This window comes from Ananas comosus, linkage group 15, assembly GCF_001540865.1.
Source record: "Ananas comosus cultivar F153 linkage group 15, ASM154086v1, whole genome shotgun sequence".
NCBI classification, from domain to species: Eukaryota; Viridiplantae; Streptophyta; class Magnoliopsida; order Poales; family Bromeliaceae; genus Ananas; species Ananas comosus.
Window position 1 is genome coordinate 9,874,812 of NC_033635.1, and position 18,981 is coordinate 9,893,792.

At 32.8% G+C, this 18,981-nt stretch overlaps 1 protein-coding gene across 1 annotated transcript; it reads right to left on the reverse strand.

The window, feature by feature from the left end:
• LOC109720988 (protein ODORANT1-like) lies at window positions 8,792-18,157 on the reverse strand. Its single transcript, XM_020248367.1, has 3 exons — window positions 17,892-18,157; window positions 15,021-15,150; window positions 8,792-9,413 (listed from the first exon to the last, which is right to left on the reverse strand). Exons 1-3 carry the CDS (start codon window positions 18,022-18,024, stop codon window positions 8,837-8,839), a joined length of 840 nt encoding a protein of 279 aa, XP_020103956.1. The 5' UTR covers window positions 18,025-18,157; the 3' UTR covers window positions 8,792-8,836.

Genomic DNA, 18,981 nt, shown 5'->3' on the forward strand with positions numbered 1-18,981 from the left:
TGCGGGGGCCAAAAATAAAGAACAAATTAATCGGCCCTAAGTCTATTTCGATCTACTAAGAAAATAGAGCGGGAGGGAGGGACCTCTTCCTTCTTTTGATCAGTCCCGATCAACAAAAGTCTGCAAAAAATTTATTTCTGTTCTGACTCGTTTCGAACAGAGCGATAAATGGGGATAAAAAATGAGATAGAAATTAGCTGTTCCGAATCTATTCTGACTCATAAAAAAAAACAAGACAGGAAAGTTTCTCTCGGATCCGTCCGCCAAAAATATATTCCTATTCTCACTCTTTCAAATAGAGCGATGAATAAAAATAAAAAATAAGATAAAAATTATCTGCTCCGAATCTACCCTCCTGTCAAAAAAATAAGACGAAAGGATCCTGCCATATCGGTCCCATTTGCATCCCTAGAATAGGTGGGAATATGTAGATTTTGGGCTTGGTTCCCCAGCATTAAAGCCCTTTATTAATGAAAAGCTGTTGGTAATTGGATGCCAACTCATGCATGTGTACTGATACTGCCCTTTATATATCTATCATGTTAATTATGTGATAAGTAGTGACCTTTCTTGTCCGAATTTTGTTTGAAAACTATTGATCATATTCCATGTGAATGCTGCTTTACATTTTCTTTTTTTTTTTAGGATAAAGCTCGTAGATAATAAGTCATTAATAAAGTAGAGTTTAAGTCTAGAAGATTCAACTATAAGATGTGCTTCGAAATATAATTATTAATTTCGATTTTGTGCCTCTGATTCGCTGATAGTGTAACGATCCGACTAGCTAACAATAATAACTGATTGGACCCAAATCATCGGCCCAAAATATTTAAGTTTAGCTATTATTACTAGTGTGTAGGTCTTTTATACTTTAATCAGAACCATTCTTTCATCCGACCCGCTATCAAGGGACGATAAGAAGAGGATTTGATAGCTAAAAAATTTTAAAAAGAACGTTTGAGCAATTAATTCTTTTAAACAATTATTTTTTTAAAAAAATCCATCAAGGCCCGCAACCGTCATGCGGAAGGCACTCCAAATCTCTGTTAGTTAATTCGCGATTAATACGCGAATAATTCGCGTACTTTTAAAAATACGAATTAAACAGGGCGTCCCGTATTTTTTCAAAAAATTAGAAAAAAAACGCGATTTTTTCTTCAAAAATAATTATTCGCGAATTATTCGCGATTCGCGAATAAATCGCCCAAAAAATCGGCGATCCGCCGAGGGTCGCGTCGTCGCCGCTCGCGTCGTCGTCGTCCTCCGCCGCCGCCCTCGCCGGCGCCGGGAGCAAGGGCCACGGCTGCGGATCCTGTCTCGTCGCCGCTCACGTCGTTGTCGTCCTCCGCCGCCCTCGCCGGTGCCGAGAGCAACGCTGCGGATCCCGTCTCGCCTCGGTAGAAAAAAAGAAGATGAACAGGAAAAAAATCGGAGCTCATAAGACATGGATGGTGCACGCGGTCCACGAGGCCATTTCCACCTCGTGGACCGCATGAGGGGAGGTCCACAGTGGACCTATGGACCTCCCTCTCTTATATATATANAAAAATTATAATAATAATATATATAGTATATTAATTATTATATATTTAATATATAGCCGAATTTTTTATCCCGAATTTTTAATTGGTGAACGTATAATACCCGTATAAATCACGTATCCGAATAATTATCGAATCCGTTTTTTAACCGTATTTTTTAACGAATTTAAAAATTAAAAGACGAATTTTATTCGAATTATACCCGTATCGAATTTTTGCCGAATCCGAATTAACTAACTATGCTCCAAATTCTAACTCGACGTTGTCAAGTACGCAGATGTGGATAGCGCTCAATTTTAGGAATGTAAAGGGAGCGAATCTGGGAGCAGAAGAGGTCCCCTATCTCCTGCTCTAGTTCTTATCAAGTTGGAGTGCATTCAGAGCTGGTTAATTTTAATTCTACTTTTGACCCCCACTTACTGCTTTATTCGGTGTGGATTGGTCTGGGCGGGAGTAGATTTTTGGTGAATAGGAACGGATTAAAGGAAAGAAAGGGTCTCATACCTCCAGCTTCATTTACTTGGTAAATCAGGACAAATTTGGAGTGGCCGAATGGGTTATATTTCTTTTATATTTTCTAGTTCCCACTTACCGCCCTATTCGGAGCGGATTGAGTTAGATCGAAGTTCCGCCAACTCGGATCCATTTGCATCCCTACTCAGTCTAGGGAATAGAAGGAGATCAAGACGAATAAGCAAATGCAGAAGAAGTAACTTATACTGATAATTAGATTGATAATAGGAAAAAATAAATAAAATTTATTTTAATTATCATTCATTTGGAATTTACTACCTAATTTTTAAAGGTTTTAGTTTTACTATATGATCTTTTAATTTATTAGTGACTTTTTAACTTTAAAGTTTGAATATATTATTTATCTTTACCGATTTATTAGTATATTTTATCTAGTTTATATATAACTAAAAATTCATTTAACTAATTGCATAAAATCTTAAATCCTGGTCTATTGTTTCGATAAGCTTTTTATATTTTTACCTTTGTAATATTCCGTAGTTTAGAAAGAAAAATCAAATCAAACTTTCTTTATCATATTGAAACAGTAAAGTCATGATCATTTGATACCATATTTCAATGAAAGAAGCAAGAATATACAAAATTGAAAACAAATAATTTCTTTTTTCAAGTAATTTCCCTTTTCCAAAGGGCAAGAACAACATAGGATCGAATCACAAAGATGCAAATGTCTGCAAGAAAAATGTTATGGATATACGTAAAATTTCCTTCAAAACCTAGGAATATGCTGATATACTAAAATCCATGTTAGCGGAAAAAATTATGGTCCGACGCATGATGCGATGTGGTCTGTACGCCAATGTGGCTACATCTCAAACGCAGATCGAAGAGGAAACGATTCAATGAAGTCTAAGCTTAAGGGAAGGCCTCAAGGTCTTCAGGCTCACTAGCCGTAGGTCTATCTTTGGCTTTCAGGCTTCGGCCGTTGGTCAAGTCGAAGCTAATGGAACTGGATCGACCACCGTACACTAGCGGTCTTCGAAAGGCACTAACCCTCGTAGATTGAGGTGCACAAAGTAGAAGTGCATTTGCCGGTGAGGACGAGGTGGTCCAACGATGGTCGGAATGGCGGTCGCGAATAGCCATCGACGGGCGAGACGGTAGCTAGCTGAGCCAGGGTGCAGATATTCCTAAATTAGGTTAATTAGGACTAGTAATTTCTTACCCTTGATCACGTCTATTTGAATTTTAAATGTTACAATTCAAATGAGCCTACTTTTTGCATGCCAAAGTCAGATGTGATACTTGTAATTAAGGACCCGACCTTGGATCCATAATATTGTATAATTTCAATCACAATTTCATTTTCATCTGATGTGGGACTATTGAGATGTCACACACTTTTTTCCTTTATTTGTAGCTCGTGAATCGGATACATCTACTCTTAACTAGGTTGCAGTAATTTCTAAATTAGGTTAGGACTAGTAATTTTTTGACCCTTTATCACTATTAATGAGCCTACTTTTTGCACGCCGAAGTCGGGTGGACTGACCTAGGATCCATACTTCCATATATTTTCAATCACAATTTCGTTTTCATTTGATGTGAGACTGTTGAGGTGTCGTACACTTCTCCGATTCGTTAGCCGATTCACACACATAGCCCCTACCACATTTCGTTAGCCCAATATCACACATAGCCCCTGCCTCACATTTATGATCGGTGAACCGACTCTAATATTAAATATAATGATATGGTCTGCTAGTAATATAACTCGCTACCAAATGTAATGCTGCCAAATGTAAAGAGGATACGTAAGGAATACACAAAGAATCACTATCATACAATAATACATACATTACCATTAATTTTTTGTACTTCGTTTTTATGCATAAGGCTACGATAATACTTCAAAAAAAGTCCAAGAAAATTGTTGTGAACGGGGACTTTTTTGATGCGGCGTATTTAATATTGAGAAGTATATATTCCGCGTCAATAAAATTCGGTATTCCATCAAGTTGGTTGGAAATTAAATGACTAAGAAAAGATGCTGATTATTAACCAAATTATATTAACTACTCAAAGTTGGTGTTGCATGTGAGTTTGGTGATCAATTAATGATCCATTATTCACATAATAAATGTTGGATAAAACATGTAGAAGCCTCTGGGAAATATAGGATCATATATTTTTTAGAAATGAATTGAGTTGTAAATGTGAACAAATTAAATTAGATATCAGACTTAGAACCTTGGATACTAATTAACCATTAAGACCTTTTGCCACTTGTGTTAGGAATGGTCCGTAAATACAATATATTTTGAAATAGATTCTCCAAAGTATGCCCCAATTTTAATTGCTTTTAAGGTAAATTGCATGTTTGGTCCTCAAACTATCAGTCTGTTGATACTTTGGTTTTCAAGTTTCAATTTAGGCTAAATTACATAAATCCCTCTGTCAAAATTCGATTTTTCACTTTTCCCTCCTGTTATTTAAAAACCTACACTTTGTCTTTTTGTAAGATGAAAAATGTTCACAGAGAGTACGGTGTGAACTGTGATGACAAAATAACTATTTTGCCCTTCACCATTTTGCCCCTCGGCATGTTCACAGGAAAGAAGACTGAGGGCATTTTTGGCATAAAAATATATAATAATATTTTATAAACGGAATCCAAACGGATTAGTAACGGCAGGGGGGAAGTGAACATTTTTTATTTTACAAGGGGGTAAAGTGTAGGTTTTTAAATGACATGGAGGGAAAGTAAAAAATCGGGTTTTGATATGGGGGTTTTATGTAATTTAGCCTTTAATTTATTATAATTTCTAGCTCAAATTTTTAGAATTGTTATAATTAAATCCCACAAACTAATTCAATTACTGTATTGTTGATGTAAAAGTGATGTAATATTTTAATTATTGGTGCATATCAATCACAACACTGCTTCGTTACTTTTATTTTAATAATTCATCAATATTTAGACGGCTAAATTGGGCTATAGGACTTTATTATAATAATTTTAAAAGTTCGAGTCAGATATTGCAATAAATTAAAGTTTGAGGATTAAAGTATCACTCGCCTCATGGTTTGAAGACCAAACGTGTAATTTACTATATTTTCTAAAAGGACTTAATTATCTAGGAAATCATTAAAATTAATAACTCTATCAACTATTAGTTGTTGATGGTAAATTGAATCGAAAATATCTACTGAAAAAGTATTGACAACAATTAAGTTTAATACAATCTTCATTAGATTTGAAAATTTCCAACTTAAATTGTTTGATATAATTTAAATCAAGAGAATCAAAAGTTGACAAAATATCACAAAAGAAAGACAAAATTATAGAAACCCCCAAGTAAATACTCGCTTTTTCATGTTCTCTCTTTCTAACTTTCAAAAACGTACATTTTGTCCCTTTAAAATTTCAAAAATGTTTGCAGGAGAGTATGACGTTAAGCAGAAGGCAAAATGACCAAATCATCCTCACATCTTCTATAAGAAAAAAAAAAAAATTTTAATACATTTATATCGTTTTGAAAGACATTTTCAATATAAATTATAAGAAATTGATGGAATACCAATGGAACCCTGATGGAGAGAGGCTAAATGCAACAACTTGAAATGTTAAGAGAGTATAATATAGATTTTTAAAAGTTAGGATGGAAAAGTAAAAAAAAGGGATATTTATCGGGAGTTTTTTTATAATTTAACACAAAAAAATGAAGGATTTAAAAACACAGATGAAACAATTCACATTCAGGTTGGGCTGGGTTGGGTTTCATAACTCGATTACGTTGCCGCATTCGGTCCGATCCGAATTGAAGCCCGAGCCCAACACGAGTGCAAGGAAAAATTTGGCCCGAGCTCATGAATTTCTACAAATTAATTAAAGAGAGGCACCAAAAAACTGGCCTAGGAAAAGATGATTTGCTTTTAATTTGATCCCAAGTGGTCTAATTTAAGGTATCCGCATGGAGGGACCAATCGAGCTCAATGTATTTTTTTTTGAGAGATAGGTAGCACGCTACCCATTTACTTCATTTAGAAATAAACTTAGCTGGAAATGTGAATCAACTAGGATTCGAACTTGGGCCTCGGGTACCAACCACCAAGCCCTTTGCCACTTGCTTTAGGGACGGTCGGTATCGGTCGGTATCGAGCTCAATGTATTTAGTTTTTCTTTTGCTGTGTAAAATGCAGCGGAAGTATACGTTCGTACTTTTTCAGAAGCAACTCGCACTAAAACGCGATAAGTTTCGGATCGTAGAGATTGATTTATGTGTTCTTGAATCATCCACGAAAGTCTTCTTACGCTGTAAATCCGCGGTAAATTAAGCTACGAACGAGCTAAATCTATAATCCACCGTTCAAGGCCCTCTAGAAACAATAGATTAATGATGGATGTGGTTTTTCTCACTCACAAGATGGTGCACAAATTTATTACAATTTTTTGAGTATTTTTTTATTTTTTCTTGTTCTTTTTTTATAAGAGAATCGCCTGTATATTTATAAGTAGGGGTGGAACTGGGCCCGGGCCTAAACAAGGCCTGGCCCGATGGGCCATGTTTGGGCCGGGCATTGGGTATTAAAAATACAACTTTGGGTTCGGGCCGGGTTTAAAAATTTAGGCCCGAAAAAATTTTGGGCCTATTTGGGCATGTCCAAGCCCGACCCGAGCCCGACCTAAAAGCCCGATATATTAATTATCAAAATAAAATATTTAATTATATATATTATTTATCTATAGTATATCATATATAGTATATATTGTTATTAATGATATGTACTTATATATATAAGGATATATTATATATTAACAAAATATTTAGTTCTATTTTATGATATATTTGATGTTAGATATTAATTTCTTTGATGTGATAAAACTAAAAACAGGTATTTTATTTTAATTTTATACAAATAAAAGTATTTATGTATTATATGATAAATGCATAAAATGGGCCTCCACAAAGCCCGATGGGTATTGGGCATTGGGCTTGGGCTTGGGCCGGGCCTTAATTTAAAAAAAATTGGATAACAGCCCGACCCGAAGCCCAACATTTTTTTTTTGGGCCGGGCTTGGGCATAGTAATACTCGACCCAAGCCCGGCCCAGTTCCACCCCTATTTATAAGGGATCCTAACAGCCTAATAGGTAAGTAGATGATTAGACTGAATCGGTTTATGATTGCTATCCTAATATAGCTAAAATATATCTCTAATTAGATTTTCAAATTACAAACGAGATTAAATCTAGTCTAATTAGACGACATAATAACTATCAGATCGAGCCCAATCATGGACGCATCTGACTCGGTTTGACCTAATGGGAACATGCTGCATGGAATGGTTTTTGTCTACAAGAAATATAAAGCGAGAACAAACTATACGTACGTTCCAAAATGGAAAAGGTATGTACCTGGTGAGAGGGAGAGAAAGAAAAAGGTAGTTAGCTACCTACTTCCTTCGTTAAGAGAAACAAAGCAACAGGAGAGAAACACTTCCAAAGGGGGAAAAGGTTGGAAAAGAGAACAAAAAGAAGAAAGAGAAAGGGTGTAAAAAGAAAAGAATGAAGGAAAAGAGGAGTCTCGATTGCAACAGTTAGCGAGAGTGTTCGGCCCACAAATTTAACAATCCATGAATACCTTAATTTTAGAACCTGTAATGGATTCTTCATGTTATAATCCAGTTGTTCTACACTTGTTATAGAGATAGAAATTGGTTTCATGCGTTATAACAGCCAAGTCCAGTTTCAACCTACATATACGATTTCATACCTGCAAGATTGATCATTTGCAAGTATTGATGTGATTGGTCGCATATTTGAAGAGTTGTTACATATTTCAAACACAATAGTAATAGATAAGAAAAGTGGGAAAAAAAACATTTCGGAATTTTTTAAAAAACAGTTGGAAGAACAAAGATGTTAAAAGCAAATGCTTTCAATTAGCTAGGAAAACAAATTATTTCTGCAATTCGACCTTTAATATTTTCTACAGAGTACTATATAATTCTTATATGTATACACTCACAAACAGTTTTAAGGAATCATAAATGGCAACCATCATTGAATCTCTTTTTTCTTTTCTATTCGTTTTCCATTGAATATACACTTATCATAGAGTTAGAGTAGTCCTACGATAGATGATTATCTGAAAAATGGGGCGTCACAATTGGTGGTGTTAAGCCTAATTACCAGCTGAAAGTATGAGATAAGTTTTGGCTAAGCCAAAGTTATGCAGCGGGCAGAATGAGACTCTCCGACTGATGATTGTTATGGGTGGAGCGCGGCTCTCCATAAGATCGGCTAAGACTAGCGAGACGAGTCTCACATTGTCTGATACTTGTGAGTGTGCCTGAGCTTGACGAGAACGTTAGAACATAAAAAGGAAGAAAATGTGACACCCTTGAATTTAGAATAATTCTATATATAAGGTATGATACGATTATATCTCCTAATCCGGTTATAGTATTTTGAGTGGCGGCTAGACCCAAGAGATTAAGAAAGTCAAGCATCCTAAGGCTAGAGTAGCACTAGGATGGATAACCTCATGAGAAGTGGGATATCACATTCAATTGAAATGAGGAAATTAAAACCCTAGTTATTGAACTAAAACCGTACAACATCTAAAATGAGAGAGAGAGAGAGAGAGAGAGAGAGAGAGAGAGAGAGCACTTAGATAGCTCTCCATGCAAACTGAGTGTCATTCAACGGCTCATATATATATATATATATATACACATATATGTACACCTGTAATTGTCCTATAAAATGCGTTTTACTTAGAACTTTGGCGCATTATATATAAAAAAAAGAAAACATCAATTCAAGATTAAAGTGTCTAGATCAAGTAATCCATCTCCATCATTAAACATCAAATTCCAATCAGTGAAGTCAGTGTCCATGTCCCAGAAGGACATGGATGATTCTGCCCACTCCATGCATTGAAGCTGCTGCTGCTGTTTCATCTCCTTAGCCTTATTATTTTCTAATATAGAATTTGAGGAAGCCACTGATGCTGAGCTAGAAGATGTTGAGTAACTGCAGGAAGAGGCAGCAGAAGCAGTACCGCAAGGGATGATGATCTCATGGGGTTCCATCATGGGCACTTCATCTGTGCAAAAATCATGAGCTGCTTTGCCGTCGACGAGTTCGCCGACATCCGCGGCGAGATCGAGCTGATCACCGCTTTCGTCCTTCCGGTCAGTTGCCGAAACCCTAACCGGTGGTTGCTGTTGGTGATCGTTGTGCACTCCTTCGCCACTCGAAGGAACTATAGGCTTGTGAGTGAGGGGGTCAATCCCCATTTTTCTCAGCTTTTTCTTGATGTGCGTGTTCCAGTGGTTCTTGATCTCGTTGTCGGTTCTACCCGGTAGGTAAGACGTTATTTTAGACCATCTGCAAGAGAAAGAGCAAGATTTGTAAGCATATAATCCTGCCTATTCAGCTCGAATTTTATAGGTCCCGTCAAGTCCCGTTTAGTCCGTATCAAAAGATTGGACCAGGACCACGAATATACACATATGTCAAATAATGCGAAATAATCATTTTTCTAAAAGCTTAAGCTAGTAGGCTGTGTTTGGTTCGGATATAAGTAAGAACCGCTTGTTCCAGTGATAGATACAAATTCAGGTATAAGGAGAAACTAGATCAATTTTACGTTTGGATGAAAATTGGGTTATTTCTAGGAATAAGGTAAATAGCGTTTGGATTGTTAGATTGGAACAAAAGGAATAAGAGTTATAATTTGATATTAAAATTATTTTATCTAATTAATTAACATCAAAATATTACTTAAAAATAAATAATAAATAAATTATTACTTGTGAGATCCCAGATAGTCCTATATATGAGATATAATATGGCTAAACTCTTAACCCGGCTTAAGCATTTTGGGTGGTGGCAAGACCCAAGAGGTTAAGAGAGTTAAGCGTGCTAGGACGGGAGTAGTCCTAGGATGGGTGACCCCCTGGAAAGTTGGAGCGTCACATTACTAATTAATTATAAATAATAAATTAATAATAATATCTATTATCTAATTATTAATTATTAATTATTAATAATATCGATTATCTAATTATTAATAATAATTATTAATAAATAATAATAATTATTAAAAATTACTAATAATTAATTATAAATAATAAATTAATATTATTAATAACATATTATAAATAATAAATTAATATTATTAATAAGATATTATAAATAATAAATTAATAATAATATTGATTATCTAATTATTAAAAATAATAATTATTAAAAATTATTAATAATTAAGTATAAATAATAAATTAATTTAACTAATTTATTATTTAAGTAATAAATAAATATTTAAATATGTTAATTAGATTAATTAAGGAAAAACTTCAAAAACCTCCCCTATGGTTTCACACTTTTTCATTTTAATACCATGTGGTTTAAAATGTATCAAGTTAGTACCCTGTGGTTTCTCACTTTATCATTTTAGTACCCTGTGGTTTAAAGTTTATCAAGTTAGTACCCTGTGGTTTTGCATTTTATCACTTTAGTACCCTGTGGTTTCACACGTTATCACTTTAGTATCCTGTGATTTAAAAAACCACAGGGTACTAAAGTGATAAAGTACAAAACCATAGGGTACTAACTTGATACACTTTAAACCACGGGGTACTAAAGTGATAAAGTGAGAAACCACAGGGTACTAACTTGATACATTTTAAACCACAGGGTACTAAAGTGAAAAAAATTGAAACCACAAGGGGGGTTTTTGAAGTTTTCCCATTAATTAACGATTCACTATTAGTAAAATTAAATTTAGATTTTAATTAACCTTGTTCTTATATATCCTGGAACAAGTTTGTTCTAGAAAAAGGGTGGAACAACAATTCTAGCCTTATGGCAGCTTATTCCATGAATCCGGAAATTACTATTTCCGGAAACCAAACACGACGTTTGGGAACAATGGGGGAAACAAGGGCTTATTCCCCCGCTTGTTTCTGAACCAAACGCTACCGTAAAGAATGATGTTTGCTAAATTAAATGAAACAATCGTTATACTTTAAAGTTTAAGCTGATAGTGAACGCTGTTATATAAAACACTTTCCGTCACGTCTGGACTTGAGACTTTGCAAGATTCATTATGCGGTCTTGATTTAAATGGAAGAAAATATTGTGTTTTGGAGACAATTTTTTTAGCACAAAGGTCATCGTTAAAAGCGAATAATAATTAGGGACTAAGCTTATTGTTTGTGGAACTTCGTTTTCAAGGGAACACTTTGTACCACGCCCTTAAAACCAAGTCGTTCAATCTTTTTCTCTAGTAAAGATCAAAACACTTCATTTTCAAGGGGTGCTCAATAGTCTAAAGTATTTCACTTTTGGTTCGCCGAAAATGAAGCATAAAAAATGGCACTTATAGAAAGCGACGTTTTATAGATTGTTTGGTTTGTGAAAATAAATATGTAAGTTATTTTACGAAAGTGGATTGATAAATAAGTTCTAACTAAATTTTACTTTTTTTACTTCGACTCAAAAAATTTGAAAGTCACCGAAAGTGGAGAGCTAAGTTAAGAAGTTATATTTCATCTTAAATTTAATATTTGAATTTATTTTTAAAGTTGAAATTCACTTTAAATTTGAATTAAAACGATGATCACATTCTGAATTTTATTTGTAATTAATTCAACATAAAATTTTAAATTCAAATTTATGACTTTATATTTAAATTTTATTTTTTATTTTTATTTAAATTTGAATTCTAGAATTTAAATTAATATTTAAATTTAAATTTTAAAATTTAAATTTTAATCAAATTATTTTTATCTAAGAACGTCAATTTGAACTTTGAATTCAAATTGTTCCAACTATAAATTCAAATTATTGGTTGAAATTTGAATTTAAAATTTAAACTTTTAGGTTCAAATTCAAATTCAAATTTAAATATACTATTTACACTACAACAGAATTAGGTTATAGGGACACATGTTTGGGACACTTTTGAGTAAGTGTCCCATTTATGCTAAAACTTAAAAAAATATCTACTTATGCCTAAATATAAAGCCCAATCCAACCAAAAATAAAAGATTACTCTACTCAACCCACCACACCCAGTCCATTTGACCCGATTACAAACATAAAAGAAAAAAAAAGAAAAATCAATTACAATCTTTTCTTCTCTCTTCACTCAATCCACTGAAATTCTAGACGAAGAGCCTTTCCTGTCGTCCTCTTCCGCCACCGCAGCCAACGAGATAGAGTTTCGGTGGTTGCTAAATGCTTAAATAAGTGTTGGTAAATTAGCAGCACTCTTTTAGGTTATAGCGACACTCTTTAACTGTCACTATATACCTAGCGACCCCATATATAGCAACACTTTTTAAAAGTGTCGGTAATTTTAGCTAGCAGCACTTTTTTGACATGTACCCACATTTAAAAGTGTCGCTATAGACCATTTTTGTTGTAGTGAATTACATTTAATTTCAATAACGAGTTTCAATTTGAATTTGAATTCGAATAATGAATTCAAATGTTCGATTCGAATTGTGATTTAAATTCAAATTTAAATTTAAATTTAAATATTAATTTAAATTGAGAATCCATATTTGAATTTAGAGTTTAAAATCAAATTGAAACTCGGATTTAAGTTTAAATTTAAATTTTAAAATATAATTTTGAATTCTAAATATAAATTTAAATTGAAAATTATATTTTAAACTGTGAGTATAAGTCCCTTGTTTATATTTTCATATCTTTATGTATAATTTAATAATTAAAATTACAAAATATTCTTTAATTTTTCACTTTATAATCAATCAAACAATCGAACTCGAAAGTCATTTTTATAAAAGTGACTTTTTTCACTTCATTTACTTTTGAGCAACCAAATATGCCCTTAGTGGGGGCTAGAATTATATGAGGAGTATTATTGTGTTATTAATTACTAATAAAAATTTGATGTTAGAGTACTAATTAATATGTACCTTAATTAGTATTTATAACATAATTTAGCAATTTAAAATATATAACGAGAAATCATTACGGTTTTAACGCTATAGAGGTAAAAAGAGTTGGACCATTGTTTGTGCGGCCTAAAAACTTATAGGGTCAATTGCATACAGGTCCCTACAAATATAGTGAAGGGACCTACAGTTTAAAGTTCAAAACTTCTGGTACAATTTATTATGTTCAACAGTGCTGATCGTCGATTCGAAGGTTTTATCATCGAAAATAAATCGATAGCAACAGAGCTCGTTTGCTACGTGTGCGTGGATATATCAAATGAGCTCCGTTGCTATCGATTTATTTTTTATGATAAAGCCTCTGAATCCAGGATCAACATTGTTGGATATGATTTAGAAGATTTAAAGTGTTTAGAAATCAAATTTTATATTTTTTTGACATTGTTCTCTTGTACATTAATTAGGTGAATGTAAATATGAAACAGCTAAAATGAATATCCTTCAAAAATTAATAATAGAATTTTTGTATTAAAGATCAAGGATATAAATATTGTTTTAAATAGTTTAAAAAAGTTTCTAACAAAAATTCAATTGATTTCAATTTTTTACACTGTAGCGATCATTAAAATTATAGAATTTTGTGATCCGTCCTGTGATCATTAGGACAATGGTGTCGAAAATACAAAAAATTTAATTTCTTGTTACTTTAAGTAGTCTAGATCATATTCAATAGTATCGATCATTGATTTGAAAGCTCTATCATAAAAAATAAATCAGTAGTAACGAAATTCGTTTGCTATCGGCAGCATTCCAGCTCAACTCTCTCTCTATACATTTATAACGTTAAAATTTCGAATTGAAAAGTTCAAGTCGTATTTGGCTTTTATTTATTAAACGAGCGATCTATTTTGAGCTCATTCCAGGCCAAACTCACAAACAGCAAGTTGGCAATTACTTTATAATGCATGCATTGTATATAGGAATGTCACTAGGTTGGATTCGGGGCGAATTCTTAATTAAAAACCCGAACCTCAATCCGACTACAAAATCTGAAACCCAAACCCAAAAATTCGAACCCCAAACAAGGCTGAAATACTATTAATAGCACCAATGACTTGGTGCTATTAAGTTTTCCGCCCTTGGATTTAAAAATGTGCGGTTAGGATGATGTGAACCCCCTAGGATTGAGTGGGTGGTTGGTTGAATAGTATAATCTAACGGGTAAAAATAATCAAAGGGATTAATCTAACGGCAGAAAACTTGATAGCACTAACTACTTGGTGCTATCGATAGCATAGCAGTCGGACTCTATAGAACTAGGCTGAAATACTATTAATAGCACCAATGACTTGGTGCTATTAAATTTTCCGCCCTTGGATTAAAAAATGTGCGGTTAGGATGATGTGGACCCTCTAGGGTTGAGTGGGTGGTTGGTTGAATAATATAATTTAACAGATAAAAATAATCAAAGGGGTTAATCTAACGGCAGAAAACTGCAGAAAACTTGATAGCACTAACTACTTGGTGCTATCGATAGCATAGCAATTGGACACTCTCTCTCTCTCTCTCTCTCTCTCTCTCTCTCTATATATATATATATATATAATTTTTGGTTTGGGTCGGGTTTGGGTTGGGTTTGGGTTGGGTTCAGATTCGTACCAGATACAATCAAAATTCATACCCAAAATCACATCTGTCTGATTTATGCTTTTGATATCTATATCCGAATATATATTTACTATCGGGTAAATCTTGTCGGATCGTTGGCACTAACGATTAATCTCAAAAGCTCGAACTGTTAAAAATACACAATCAATTCACTTAAAGCTTATAGATACAACGCCCACGGGTCTCGATTGCGACTCAGCCTAACCAACCTCACGCAATTTTGAACATGACTCGGTCCAACATGGTCCCCCGCCACAAAATAGAATACTGATCCATTTAAGCAAACAAATCCACTCCATTCGAATTCGAATTTTGATAAAATTTCAGGTATCCATGTCCCCTGCCATATTTCTGTACATAGGTACAACATGTGTGTAGAGATCTAGGAAGAGAGTACCTGTTCCCGAGACGAGAATGGAGATCAATAACCAACTTTTCTTCGGAGTCAGACAGCAAACCCCTCTTTATATCTGGCCTCAGATAATTCGTCCATCTTAGCCTGCAGCTCTTTCCGCACCTCAACAAACCTACACCATGCATGCAACATATATATCTCCGATAAACGAAAAAAGCACTACAAAAACATTAATATTTAAGGATATTTTTTTTATTTAATAATACTTAAAAGTGTTTTAAAATAGTCTAGCGTCGTATACGAAAGCGTCGGTTAAAGCGTGGCACATAATATATATATATTTAAGAGGCAATTTCATGACTACTATTGTAAAATTTAAAAATATCATAGATACCCTTCAAAATTTTGAAATATTATCCATACCCTGTCAAACTTCATAAACTATCATGAATACCCTTCCATCACCCTCTATTTGTTTTTGTAAATTTTTATAAGATAAAATGACTTTTCTACCCCTAATTGTTGGTGAGTAAAAGTGTGTGGAGACCCCTCACCTATTCTATTTTAAAATAGACCCTTTCAACTTTTTTTTTTATTAAGGCCTCTTAAGCTTTTAGTTTTTTTATTAGGTTTTTGCATGTAGTAAACTTTCTTAGCCGAGATATCTCATTCATTAATTTACTAATTTTTTTTAAAAAAAATTGGCTAATAAAAATCACTCAATTGTAAAAAGAAAATAAAATTGAGAAGGTGTAAATAAAAAAAATTAAAATTAAAGGGATTGTTCAAATGGCCTATAGGTGAAAGAAATTTTACGCACTTTTATTTTATTGTAGAAAATACATTTTATATGAATGTCAATTGATACTATCAAGAATTTTGGCTATCTAATTTTTTTTTTGTGTAATGTTTGTAAATTATTATATTTAAATAGAATTAATAAATAATTAACTCTTGAGGTAACATGAATATTAATATTGACAGTTATATATTATGATAAACTATATAATTTCATAGCGAAAAAATTAAAAAGGAGCATTTTATATTTAGTAAATTATAAATATTTTATTAAAAATTTTAAAAAGTAAAATTTAGTTAATATACAGTTCAAAATTTAGAACCAATCATTTAAATAACTTTAAATTTTTATACTTTGTTAAATTAATATTAAGGGCAAAAATGTCATTTAAAAAATAATGGATGATGTTTTTCATGGATTTTTTACCTAAAGGGCATTCATGAGTATTTTCAATATTTAGAGGGGTATTGATGATATTTTCAATTTTAGAGGGGCATCTATAATATAATGACCTCCAAGAAGGGTACTGGTGAAATTTTCCCTATATTTAAAGAGTCGCCACGCATATATAAGTGGCGGTAAAATATATTCTGATGGTTTAAAGCGTCAGGATTTTTCAAAACTTTTTAAAATTCTGACGCTTCAAAGCGTCAAAAATTAAAAATAATAATAAAATTTATCATTTAATAAATTGGTTTGAACAATAGATGACTTATATGATGACGTTTTTTAAAGCGTCGGTATTTGCGCCATTTGCTATAATATTATAGAGAAGCTTGGGAACGCTTTCGTCAAGCGTCGTTTAAAATACATTCTTATATTGATATTTTCTTATACTGTAGTATGAAAAAAAAAAAAAATCAGTTTTTTAGAATTTTTTTCAAATTTTATGAAAAACTAGTGTTTTTGTTTTTAAAAAAAAGAAAGTGAAACCAAAAACTCTCGTTTTTCGGGAAATCTGGGAAAAAAAAAACAGATTTTTCTAAAAAAAAAACTATTTTTTTTAAAAAACAAACGAGCAGAAATGAATAAATTATTAAATTATAAGTTAATTTATTAATTAAATGTACATTATAGAGAGTAAAAAAAAAAAGAAAAGAAAAGAAAAGAAAAAAGTCCTTAGTTTTTCCATCCATTCGTTGTGTTATTGTCACCATTTTCTCACCTTTTCTCCATTAGCAAAAACATTCACAATAAGATAAAAAAATTTTAAAAAAAAAAACTAAAAGTCTACGAACTTTTTGCCTAAGCACTGTAACAAAAACTAAAAAAGTTTATTAACTTAAAACTTCATTTCAACCTTATATATCTCGGGTAAACAGAAAAAAAAAAAAAAAAGAAAGACGAAATTACAAAGAAATGATAATTGATAACTTTTAAAGAAAAAAAAATTTTTGCCATGAAGAATAATATTTTTACTAACTAGTGTGCTTAAATGAAAGATTTATCAATCAAAGGCCATGCAGAACATATATAGAAATAGCACAGGAATTATATATATACAGAGTCCGACTGCTATACTGAGTATGATCGCCTTTGTACCATAAATCGTTTTCGATGATAGTACTTTCGAATCAACAATCAATATCATTAAATATGATTTAGAATATTTCAAACTCCTATAGAAAGAGAGAGAGAGAGAGAGAGTTCACTTGGAGAAGTTCTTTAGTGCTGCTAAATTTTTCACCGTTAAATTTACTCTTTTGACTATTTTTTAGCTTATCATCTACTTAATCTTAGAAAATCACTATCATCGTAACCTCACATTCTTTCATTCAAGAGCCAAAAACTTAATAGCATCACTGACTTTGTGCTGTTAGAAACATTCCGGCCTAATATCCATGTCTCTTACCCTTGATTATATGCAACTCCTACATCTCTCTCTCTCTCTCTCTCTCTCTCTCTCTCTCTCTCTCTCTCTTCTGCAATGAGAGGGAAAATCCTCTTAGCTTGAAGTGATGAACAACAAACTAATAATGGTGGTGGGGAATTGAAACAGGAAAAGTAATTAAGTTGAATCATATATATATATATATATATATATATATATATATCTGTGTGTGTGTGTGTGTGGGTATGTAATGATATATATATATATATATAAATATATATACCTGCTAGCTTGGGAACAGCTCTCCAAGAAGAGGGAGCATGTGTGAGCATGAAGTGGACCAACTTCTTGTCCTCTTCAAGTGTCCATGGCCCCTTCTTCAACCCCACCTTCTCACAACATGGTCTCCTTCCCATTAATTCTCTTTTATACTTTCCTCCTACATATATATATCTCTTTCTTTCTCTCTCCTCCACTCAAATTAACTCAAAATCTAGAGAGAGAGAGATCTAGAGAGAGAGAGAGAGAGAGAGAGAAAGAGAGAGAGGGGTGTGGGGGACTAGGTTGCAATAGGAACACAACCCACCAACCTTTATAACAAGCTTCAAGCCACAAATAGATGTGGTCATGGGGACAACTTACCAACCAACTTGCTCTAAAGAAGCCCCTTTAATTTGGTGGAGAGATTCCTTTTCTTTCTTTCTTTTTTCTTTTGTCTGAATTTTGTTAAATTATATAAAACAATCATTATTCTCTAATAATTTAAAGCGTTAAAAACTTATATTTATTTTATGTTTTTTTATATTTGTTACTTCCCCCTCCAATCTGAAGAGATAATATAGGATGCAAATGGATCCAGATTGGTGGAGCTTTTGCCTTGATCCGGCCGTTCCGAGTGAGCTAGTAAATAGGGGCCAAAAATAAAATAAAAAATAATATATCTTGATCTGCTTAAAAAAATAAAGTGAGAGATGATAGATTTCTTTCTTTCTTTGATTTACTCTGATACGCCAAAAAACACATACATCTCGATCCATCTCGAATAAAGTAACAAGTAGGAGCAAAAAATAGAATAAAAATAAATATGACTGGTTAAGAAAATAGGACGAATGATGAGATACGCATCTCACCTAGATTCACCGCGTTTACATCCCTATAAGGGAGTTGCGTTGTCTTTTCAATGTATGAATATATTTCAAAAAAGTCAAAAGAATGCAAATTTATAATATTTTTTCCTAAGTATGTGAAAATATATTTTTTAATAAAAAGTACTTTACATTTGAAAAACTCTGCTTTCTCAGTTTGAAAATCAATTTTCCAACCAATTTTGCTTACAACCAAGTATTTGTCACTTTGCATTACAATCCCTATTT